We start from the raw sequence: 12,131 nt of genomic DNA on the forward strand, positions 1-12,131 counted from the left end.
CTTGTAATATTCTACGAAAGTTCCAGCTCTTGTTTTTTTTTAAAAGTGAAAATCTTCCCTTGGGATCTGCATAAATGTGACCTAAAATGATCTTTATGTAAGTCTTAAAACTAGATAAAGGAACCCAGTTAAATAAATAACACAAAAAATATTACACTTGTTTATTTATTTATTGAGAAAATAATCCAGTGTTACATGCTCTGTTGGAAAAAGTATGTGAATCTTTGCTTTTAGTAACTTGTGTGTCCCCTTGTGCAGCAATAACTCAACCAGACGTTTCCAGTAACCAGTGATCAATCCTGCACATCAGCGTGGTGGGATTTTAGCCCAATCATCCTTACAAAATTGCTTCAACTCTGGGAATTATAGGAAAGATATGAACAAAATAGGGAGAGTACAGAGAACATTTACTAGAATGTTACCTGGGTTTCAGCAACTAAGTTACAGGGAAAGGTTGAACAAGTTAAGTCTTTATTCTTTGGAGCGTAGAAGGTTGAGGGGGGGACTTGATAGAGGTATTTAAAATAATGAGGGGGATAGATCGAGTTGACGTGGATAGGCTTTTTCCATTGAGAGTAGGGGAGATTTCAAACAAGAGGACATGATTTGAGAGTTAGGGGGCAGAAGTTTAAGGGTAACATGAGGGGGAATTTCTTTACTCAGAGTGTGGTAGCTGTGTGGAATGAGCTTCCGGTAGAAGTGATAGAGGCAGGTTCGGTATTGTCATTTAAAGTAAAATTGGATAGGTATATGGACAGGAAAGGAATGGAGGGTTATGGGCTGAGTGCAGGTCGGTGGGACTAGGTGAGAGTAAGCGTTCGGCGTGGACTAGAAGGGCCGAGATGGCCTGTTTCCGTGCTGTAATTGTTATATGGTTATATGTTGGTGGGCTTCCTAGCATGAACTGTTTGCTTTAGGTCCTTCCACAATATTTCTATAGGACTAAGGTCAGGACTTTGACTCAGCCATTCCAAAACACAATTTTTCTTCTTTTTAAACCATCTGTTGTTGATTTACTCTTGTCTTTCGGATAATTGTCTTGTTGCATTATCCAACTTCTCTTAAGCTTCAGGTGATGGACTGCCACTCTGACATTCTCCCATAAAATATCTCCCATGGGTTCTTCTTCACCGCCTTTGGCATTGCATGTTGTGCTCTTGGTGTGATCTTTGCAGGATGTCCACTCCTAGAGAGAGTAGCAGCAGTTCTGAATTTTCTCCATTTGTAGGCAATTTCTCTGACTGTGGACTGATGAACACTCGGGTCTTTGGAAATACTTGAGTAACCTTTTCCAACTTTATGCATAAAATTCTTCTGAGGTCTTCTGAAAGTTGTTTTGATTGAAGCACGGTGCACATAGACAGATCTTTCTTGAGAAGAGCAGGCTTTGCCAGTAACCTGGTTTAGTGTGTCTTTTTTATAGGGCAGGGCACCTGTATAACCCACACTTTAATCACATCTCATTGATTGGAACACCTGACTACAAATAGCTTTTTTAGAAGACATTACCCCGGAGGTTCACATACTTTTTCCAATGAATGCATGTAATATTTGATCGTTTATTTTGATATGTAAATGAACAAGTATAATGTTTTTGTGCTAATTATTTAATTAGGTTCTCTCTCTAGTCTTAGGTCTTGTATGAAGATCTGATCACATCTTAGGTCATATTTATGCAGAAAAAGAGAAAACTCTAGAGTATTTTAAAAGAAATTCTAGCTCCACTGCATCCCTAGTTGACGCAAACTGAGTGCTTAATGGTCCATTTCAGAAGGTAATTAAATCAACGGCTTCATTGTGAGTCCCAGCCAGCCTGGGGAGGGATGGCAGATTTCCTTTCGTAATTGTCAGCCAGGCTAGTGCAATCAAATAGTTTCATGGGTATTGTTACTGTTACTAGCTTTCTAGTCCCATATTTATTGAATTGAATGTAAATCCTACCCCCATTCCCTGTTCAAACTCATGTCAAGTCATCAATAAGCCTAGCCTTTGGTTCGGTCTTCAAAAGACGATGCCTCAAAAAACTAACAGCCATCATTAAAGTGCATCACCCAAACTCTAATGTCCGAGAACACATGCTACACAATCAGGAAAGTTCACTAGTGCTGAGGAGGCTGAAGGGAGTGGGACTGTGCACATCTATACTCATGTCCTTGTACAGATACGTAGTAGAAAGCATCCTAACATGCTGCAGGAAGGCCCTTCAGTGGCTAGTCACCTGAACCAGCCTGCCCGCCATCACAGACATATTTGCAGAAAAGGGCCAGTAACAGTATGAAGCCCATCCTGCTTGTCTCACTCTCATCAGGGAGGAGGAGATGCACATGAAGGCAGCACTGATTGTGCTGAAAGGTCCATGCTAGGACCACAGGACTCAAAAACAGTTATTTTCCCTAAGCGGTAAACCCGATCAGCACCACTATTTTATAATTTCCCGTCTGAGTCACCTTATGTACAAGCACTCCTGTCCCTGATGTCATTTTATGGACAAACAATCAACCTATTATATAAACTATCTTATGTACTTATATTTATTACGTGTGTGTTCTTTGTGCTGCACTGGATCTGAAGCAACAACTGTTTTGTTCTCCTTTACACTGTGTCCTGGAAATTACATTCAACAATATTGAATCGTAAGGAGCTCCATCACGCAGAACATACCCTGTTTTTGTTGTTACCATTGGGAGAGAGGTATAGGAACCTAAAAACATGCACAATGTTTTAGGAACATCTTCTTCCCCTTCTACCATCAGATTTCTGAACGGACAATGAACCTATGAACACTACCTCGCTATCTTTCCTCTCTTTTTGCAATACTTATTCACTGTACAATATATATTTCTTATAGTAATTTATAACATTTCTGTGCTGTTGCAACAGAAGAACAAGTTTCACAACATATGTCAATGATACTAAACCTGATTCTGATTCTGGTGCTCTTTCAAAGCACTAGCATTCCTCTGTGGCCAAGTGTGGAGTCTGTGGGGGCAGGAACAGTGATTTAATAAATTAGGTAGTTTACTAAACAGATGGGTGAGTTTAAGTAAATAAACATAACCTTGAAGCTCAAAAAAACAAGGCTTAGTATTATTGACAAAGTCGGGTAAGGATTTTGGGGTTGGTTATTGACCAGTTAATGGAAGTACCCAGTCTATACACACTCAGTGGCCATTTCTAAATGTGTTCATTAATGTAAATATCTAATCAGCAAATCATGTGGTAGATCTGTGATCGTTTATGATTCTCAATGCATAAAAACATGCAGATGTGATCAAGAGATTCAGTTGTTGTTCAAACCAAAAATCAAAATGGGGAAGAAATGTGCACTTAACTGACTGACGGGAATGATTGTCAGTGCCAGGCAAGTTGGTTTAACTATCTCTGAATCTGTTGATTTTGTGGGATTTTCATGCAAAATAATCTCTAGAGTTTACAGAGAATGGTGCAAATAACAAAAAACAACTAGTGAGCGACCATTTTGAGAGTGAAAATGCCTTGTAATGAGAGAGATCAGAGGAGAATGGCCAGGCTGGATCAAGCTGGCATTAACTCAAAAACAAATATGCATTACACAGTAGTGTGTGGAAAAGCATCTCTGACTGCACAACACATTGAACCTTGATGTGGATGGGCTACAGCAAAGAACATCACACTGGGTTCCACTGCTGGGCATAAGAAAGTGGTCACTGAGTGTAACTTCCTTACCAGCAAATGTTAGGCTGTATTTTGAGGGTGCTTGAAAGGAATTTTGTAAGGCTCTAGGGATAGAGGAATGTGATTATGCCGAGAATTATACCTGCAAGGTTTGAGGCATTTTTTCACTCAGTGAATAGTGGTGCATTGCCACATTATCGGGCTGAGTGCTGCTAGTGTGAGCAGTCACTTTTGAAATCTTGTTTATGTTGGTGAAAACTCACTGGTGGGGAATGTAATCAAAGGCCTTAAAATACCAAGATGAGGAATTGAAGACAGTACAGTTTATTTGAATTGGATGGAGAACACAGACATTAAGAACAGGAGCACAAATATTATTAAACCTGCAGTAAGTTGAGAGAATAAAACCACTCTGCCCCCTGGAGGCAGATTGGTTAATAGATACTTTATTGATCCCAAAGGAAATTAGTGTCACAGCAGCATTCATTGCAAGTGCACAGGTGTACAAATATTAGAAGGGAATTAAGAAAGATTAAAAAATATGTCACCTTAAAAATCAGATGTACATCAAAGATGACAAGATTTACAAGATTTCTATGTTTACACTGATGAGATGTTAGTGCAAGAATTACCATAATACTACACAGTAATGGATGCACACTCACACCGTCCAGGTAAGAAGTGATGGTAGTATTTCACAGGGTGAGTTTAACAGAGTTTAAATAGAGGTCCGATGAACAAAGGTTAATAACAGTCTAACAGGAGGGGTTCATCACTTCCCTGGCTATAGTTTGACTCACAGAGCTGAATGGACAAGAATAAGAATGACCTCATATAGTGCTCTTTGGAGCAGCACAGTTTTCTTAGTCTATTACTGAAAGTGCTTCTCTATTCAGCCAAGGTGGCATGCAGAGGGTGAGAAGTATTGTCCAGGATTGCCAGGATTTCCCAGAGGGTCCTTTGTTCTACCACAGCCTCCAGTGTGTGCAGTTTGACTTCTGTAAAAGAGCCAGCCTTTCTAATCAGTTTATTGAGCCTGTTGGCATCACCCATGTTGATGTCATTACCCCAGCACACCACCACACAGAAGAATACCACTGGCAGCAACAGATTGGTAGAAGGAGAGGCCTGTATACTCCAAAGGACCTCAGTCTCCTTAGGAAGCAGAGGTGACTCTGGCCCTTCTTGTACACAGACTCTGTGTTGGTGCTCCTCTTAAATATTTAGTCCAAGTACTTGTAGGTCCTCACCACATCCACATCCTCATCATCAATAGTATCAGGGAGTGTTGCAGGTTTAGTCTTCCTAAAGTCATTCAGCATCTCCTTTGTTTTGCTGATGTTGAGCTGCAGATGATTCAGCTTGCACCATTTGCCAATGTCCTCCACCAGGGCCCTGTATTCATCCTCCCATCCTCCCTTTATGCACCGGACTATTGCTGAGTCGTCAGAGAATTTCTGCAGATGACGTGAGTCACTGTTGTTTCTAAAGTCTGAGGTATGCAGGGTGAACAGGAAGGGAGCCAATACAGTCCCCTGTGGGGCCCCAGTGCTGTTTATGGCCATGTCTGGCACACAGCTGTGAAGCCACACACACTGTGGTCTGCCAGTCAGGTCGTCCATTATCCAGAATACAATGGAAGTGACGATCTGCATTGAACAAAGTAATGAGGGCTGTATGGCATTGCAGGCACTTGCAAAATGATCCTCAGTGCTGCCCGGTGATCCAAATGGGAGTAGGCTCTGTTCAGCGTTGTAGACTCCAGTAGGCAAACTGCAGGGATTGAGGACTGATCTGACCAGGAGTCAGAGCTGAGCCAGGACCAGTCTCTCTGTAGTGTTCATAATGTGTGAAGTCAGGGCTACTGGACAGTAGTTATTCAAGATCTTCAGTCAGCCCTCCATGTGCATTGGGACCACACATGATGTTTTCCATGCAATCGGGACCCTTTTCAGGCTGTGACTAACAGCTATATGGGCTAAGCTTTCAACAAAGGAGCTTAATGTGGTATTAATAATTAAAGTTACAGGAAAAGTCCAGAGAGTGATCATCCAGTACTTTATGAAATCTAGTAAATTTTGCAATTATATGCCAAAGGAAGTATCAGGATCAAGATTAAAAGTTGATGTACTGAAAACATGACAAGGACAATTGTTCCAAATTCTCAATGCACAGCTTCCCCCACCACAATTATAGAAGATTTGGGTTCATAATAAAGACCGTAAGATATAAGAGCAGAATTAGGCTATTTTGCCCATCGTGTCAGCTCCGCCATTTCATCATGGCTGATCCATTTCCCTCTTAGTCCCAATCTCCTGCCTTCTCCCTGTATCCTTTCATGTCCTGACTAATCAAGAATCTTATCAACCACTGCCTTAAGTATACCCAATGACTAGGTCTCAACAGCTGTCTGCAGCAATGAATTCTACAGATCCACCACTCTCTGGCTAAAGAAATTCTTCCTCATCTCCGTTCTAAATGTATGTTCCTCTATTTTGAGGCTGTGTCCTCTGGTCTTAGATGCTCCCACTAAGGAAACATACTCTCCACATCTATTTTATCGAGGCCCAGAGCCATCGAACTCTACTCATATGATAAGCATTTCAATCCCAGGATCAATTTCATGAACCTCCTCTGGACCCTCTCCAATGTCAGCACATAACCTCACAATTTGGAAGAATTCATGCTGAGGCTGTATTTAAGTTTGGTAGTAGAAATAATTGTGCAGATTATTTTCTAAATGGGGAGAAATCCAAAACTTTGGAAGGCAAAGGGACTTGGGAGTCCTTGTGCAGGACACCCTGAAGACTAACTTCCAGGTTGATTCTGTGGTGAGGAAGGCAATGGTATGTCAGCATTCATTTCAGGAGGTCTGGAATACAGGAACTGGGATGTGATGCTGAGGCTTCATAAGGCACTGGTGAGGCCTCACCGTGGACAGTTTTGGGTCCCTCATCTAAGAAAAGATGTGCTGGCATTGGAAAGGGTTCAGAGAAGATTCACAAGGACGTTTCTGGGAACAAAAGGGTTATCATACAAGGAACGTTTGATAGCTCTGGGTGTGTACTCACCAGAATTTAGAAAGAATGTGTTGGGGGTGGGGGGAAGAGAGCTCATTGAAACCTTTTGAATGTTGAAAAGTCTAGACTGAGTAGATGTGGAAAGGATGTTTCCCACGATGGGGGAGTCTAGGACAAGAGGGCACAGCCTCAGGATAGAGTGACATCCATTTAAAACAGAGATACAGAGAAATCTCTTTAGCCAGAGTATGTGAATTTGTGGAATTTGTAAAGGCAGCGATTGATAGGTTCTTAATCGGACACAACATCAAAGGTTATGGGGTGAAGGCTGGGGAGTGGGGCTAAGGAGGGGGGAAGGATCGGCCATGATTGAATGGTGGAGCAGGTTCAATGGGCCAAATGACCTAGTTCTGTTCCTATTCCATGTGGTGTTAAGATCCTGATAAGTAGTGTTTCTGAAAGTATTGAAGGCACATTGGCCCTCAGTACTCGGGGTATTGAGTATAGAAGTTGGGATGTTATGTTGTAGTTATACAATACATCAATAAGGGTGCAATTGGAGAATTGTGTTAAGTTTTGGCCATCCTGCTGTATGAAAAGTGTCATCAAACAGAAAGAGTGCAGAAAAGATTTCTGAAGATATTGCAAGAATTTGAGGAACAGAATTACAGAAAGAGATTGAGCTTTGTTTGCTGGAGTGTAGGAGAGCTGACGGATGATCTTAGAGGTGTATAAAAATGAGGCACATTAAATGGTGAATGCGCAAACTCTTTTCCCCAGGGTTGAGAATCAAGATCGAGGGACATAGGATTCGGGTGAGATAGGAGAGATTTAATAGAAGCCTTAACCTCAACTCTGTCACCTGGAATAAGCTGCCGGAGGAAGTGGGTGAGGCAGGTACATTAAGGTGTTTGGGTAGGTACACAAATAGGAAAGGTTTAGAGGGATATGTGCTGAAAATGGACAAAAAGGGCAATCTTCACTCGGAACCAAATCCTCTGTGACTCTAACCCTAAGGAACAGTCTTTATGTTTAAATTCCAGAGAGTCCAATGGACTAATATTCTGCAAAGTTTAGAATGAATTGAAGGAAATACCATGGTCTGAAATGTGCTTGGGCAAAGTACGGTTTTTGCATTCTGTGCTTGCCCTCACAGTGCTTTGGAGGCCCACTTCCCAATGGGAATTCAAGTCAGGGTTGCAGAATCCTTCTTTGGACGGCGAGGCCTGCCTGCAGATTGCATTCTGTAATAATAACATTTCTTACTGCAGTGGAAGTTTTGTTACTGGGGAAGAAAGCTCTTGCTCGGAGGTACACACAAAGTGCTGGAGGAACTGAGAAGTCAGGCAGCATCTACATAGGGGAATTAGCAGGTCAAATGCTTGGGCTGAGACCCTTCATTGTGACTAGAGGAGAAGAGGGAAGAAGCCAGAACAACGTGGTGGAGGGAGGGGAAGGGTATAAGGAGATGTGTGAGACCAGGTGAGGGGCAAAGTGGGAAGTGGCGTGGGTTGGAAGCAAGAAGCTGGGATGTGATATTTGGAAGAGGTAAAGGGCTGCAGAAAGAGGAACCTGGTACAGTGGACCATGGAGGAGGGTCACCAGAGGAGAGTGATTGACAGGTGAAGAGAGAATGGGAATGAAAAAAGATAGATGGTAAGGATGAGAAATTACCAGGTCTGTAGAAAACTGTTATCTCATTAGGTTGGAGGCTACCTAGATGGAATATGAGATGTTGCTCCTCCAACCCGAGTGTGGTCTCATCATGGCAGTAGAGAAGGCAGTGACGGACTGACAAAATGGAATGGGAATAGAAGTCGAGTTGTAATAACCAGCCACCAGGCAATCCTGTCTTTTGTGGAGGATGGAGAGAGATTGGAATGACCTCTAAAGATCACCAGCTGTATGATCAACCACCGTTACTGAGTTAATAAAAAAATTGTCCTGTGTAAAGTCCTCAATCACAGGGTAAAAGGTTCAGTAATTTACCACTGTGTTGTGAAAGTGTGCCATATTATTTCACAGGCTTTGACGAATTTGTTCCTTTTAAAAGAGGCTGACATTCTTTTCACTGTTTAAATGTTACCTTTATTTGTCACATGTAGCTTAAATCATACAGTGAAATGCATCACTTGCATCAATGACCAGAACAGTCTGAGGATGTGCTGGGGCCAGTCCGCAGGTGATGGCATGCCTACAACTGACTGTGCAGGTGTGCGTGGGGAGGAAACTGGAGCACACAGAGGAATCGCGGGGAAAATACCAACTCCTCATACACAGCAGTGGGATTTAACCCAAGGGCCCTGGCACTGTAAATTGTTATGTTAACTGCTGTGCTACTGTTCTGTTAAATAATTGTTTGCTTGAGTTCACAGTTCTGATAGCAAAGAGCACAGTGGACAGACCTCCCAGTCGTGAGTCTAGTATTAATGCAACTTTCCTTTCAATCTGCAGGTGCAGTAAGAAGTCAGAATGCAGGAGAGCTGGGGAAGGTGTTCAGTGGCTCTGGAGCTCCAGGGAAGGTCAGCAGTGCCTGCGGGTCCATACTCTGACCCCAGCGAACATAAGCAGGGAGGAGTATAAGCAGGTGAGAAGCTTCTCAGCCCAAAATGTCAAGTCTTCATTCCACTTCATGGCCAACTGGTTAAGGCGTTGGACTAGCGATCTGAAGGTCATGAGTTCGAGCCCTAGCCAAGGCAGTGTGTTGTGTCCTTGAGCAAGGCACTTAACCACACATTGCTCCAGCTGAAATGGGGTACGCTGGGGTTAACCTCGCGATAGACTGGTGTCCTATCCGGGGGGGCGGGGGGGAGTCTCAAACTCTCAGTCATTTCATGCCATGGAAACCTGCATAAGCACTGACTTGGGACAGACTTTAACTTTAACTTTTTATTCCACTCTACACCCTATCCTGCCGAGTTCTTCCAGACTTTTGTGTGGGTTGATGAGGGAAGCTTCTGTTTGAGGGAAGGTGAATGTTTCGTATGGTAACCTTGCATCAGAACTGATGAGGGAGGTGACTTTAGAAAGAAGGGTAAATAATAAACTCAAGATTCTGCAGGTGTTGAAAATCCAGAGCAACACAGACAAAATGCTGGAGGAACTCAGTTGGTCAGCCAGTATCTGTGGATATGTTTTGGGCTGAAACCCTTCATCAGGACTGTGGAGGAAGGGGGAAAATTCCAAAATGAGAGGGTGGGGAAGAGATCTTCCCTCTTTCTTTCCAGTCCCGATGAAGGTTCTTGGCCCGAATTGTCAACTGATTATTCCCCTCCGTAGATACTGCCTGACCTACTGAATTCATACAGCATTTTGCGTGTTGTTCTCTAAACAGCAGTGTCAGGATTCAGACTGGTGACTTTCTGATGGGCAAGATTGTGGGGCACGTTTTCTCACATGTCTAGCTAAACTTTGGCAAGGTACCTCCCAAGGATGTGGATGGTGAGCTGTATTGAACAGCTTGGGAACATTGTGTGTCCCAATATGACCACCTACCTACCTACTCCTCAAAGAGCAGTGCTGTGGCTTATGTGCGGCATTTCTTAAGGATCCTGCCACTGAGACAGGTAAAGCTGAAAGAGATGGTGGTAGAGGCCTTGCAATCTGTCAGAGCTGCCATTGATTTTGCGAGCCTCTAATGTTTAGAAATTAAAAGCTATTAAGTCTAAAGTCAATGAAAAAGATTAGCTTTATTTGTCACATGTACTTCAAAACATGTTGTGAAATGTGTTGTTTGTGTTAATGATCAAGACGAAGTTTAATTGTTATTCAACCACACATGAATACAGTATTCCTCTGGGGCCAAGTTACAAAACACAGTATCAACAGTCAAACACAGCACAAGGCACAAATAGCACATGTCAAACAGTAAGTAACACATACAGTTGTAAACAAAAAATATGTAGACCAAGTCTCTTGAGTGATATATCCTGTAAACTGATGGTACATCAATGTTGTTGGCAAGAACAAGCAGTTCTCAGCATTGCACAGACAGATGTACGGGTGCATACAATCCAGCTTGTCTTCTACTGAGCGAATACTGGAGGGCAGCACTGACGGGAGGGTCCAGTCCCCAATCCAGGATGGACGCCACACGACACTGCCCCTCCATTGTCTCCCCTCCTGGATTGCTGCAACAGGCAAGCCCGTGGCATGAGACAGAGTCCTCTTTACAACTAAGGCCACGCAACTCCCCCACTGTTGACCTCACCAATGAATCAATGAACCAGGCTTGCAGTTATTTACTTTACCAACATCCGTCAGTGTCTTGTGATCACAAGAGAAAGGACCAAGACAATGGCATGCTGTTAAACTACGTTCACCCTTTGCGTACCAACTCTGATGCCTTTCTGTAGCAGGCACCAAGACCAGTTCCTCTGCCAATTCACTGATGGGGAAGCTCTGCAGTACTTGAAGTTCTTAATGTCCAGCATTGCCTTGCGATCATAGATAAGACAAAAAGACATTTGGTTGGCCCTGGAGAGGCTGCTGCATCAGAGTGCGCTGCTATCTTACTGGAAAGATGTAGTCCAAGGACGTGCAGGGGACATAGCACAAGCATCACCATGTCCATTGCATATCAGCTCAAACCAAATCCAAACCCAAACCCATATGTCTTTGGGATGTGAGAAGAAACTGGAGCACCCAGAGGAAGTCCAAGGGGCCATGGGGAAAACGTACAAATTCCTAACAGGAGGCTGAGGGGTGATCTGGTGGAAGTATATACAAATTATAGATCATAGGTTGTCTTTTTCCGAGATGCAAATGTCAGATGCTACAAGGACATAGGTTTTAAGGTAAGAGGGGAAAAGTTAAAGGAAGTTGTGTGCTTTTTCTCTCAGAGTTGGATTGGCTGCTGGGCAGGCATTAGAAACAGATATGATGGAATTGTTTCGGAGTTGTTTAGACAGTCAGGGAACAGAGGGATAACGACCATGTTAAGGCAGATGGCATTTGTTTAAATTTGTCTCCTGATTGTAGCTGGCCTATGGCCCTAAGGGTCTGTTCCTGTGCTGTTCTGTTCTATGTAAACACTCTCAATCATGGTGTAACATAATTTAATTTCTGAGAGATTTTCCCCATGTACTCTTAAATTCAAAATACCTAAAGCTTGTTCTGCTTAGCTGATTCAGCACATTCAGTTCATTGATGTGTCTTGAAATATTAGATATTGAAAGGCCTAGATTTCGTGGATGTGGTGAGGATGTTTCCAAGAATGGGTGAATCTAGGACCAGAGAACACAGCCTCTGAATAGAGGAACATTGTTGTGTCTGTGCACAACTACATACCAATTAAATAAAAGCAGACAGATGGGAAATGGCTTTAGCTGGTGTATTCACATTGCAGAGAGAGAGAAACACACATGCATAGACAACAGCACACATGTAGACAATAAATCAATATGTAATGCTAAGGGGGGGGGGCATTTTTCCAAAAGAAACAGATCCATACATTAC

At 42.8% G+C, this 12,131-nt stretch overlaps 1 protein-coding gene across 8 annotated transcripts in view; it reads left to right on the plus strand.

The window, feature by feature from the left end:
- Window positions 1-12,131, plus strand: part of plxnb1b (plexin b1b) — a 411,056-nt gene that overhangs the window by 260,788 nt on the left and 138,137 nt on the right. For all 8 annotated transcript variants that reach the window (XM_059944759.1, XM_059944752.1, XM_059944755.1 and 5 more), the window contains one exon: window positions 9,129-9,261. In XM_059944759.1, coding sequence (XP_059800742.1) covers window positions 9,129-9,261 — 133 coding nt within the window. The remainder of the gene's footprint in view (window positions 1-9,128; window positions 9,262-12,131) is intronic.

The sequence above is a fragment of the Hypanus sabinus genome, chromosome 19 (genome assembly GCF_030144855.1).
Source record: "Hypanus sabinus isolate sHypSab1 chromosome 19, sHypSab1.hap1, whole genome shotgun sequence".
NCBI classification, from domain to species: Eukaryota; Metazoa; Chordata; class Chondrichthyes; order Myliobatiformes; family Dasyatidae; genus Hypanus; species Hypanus sabinus.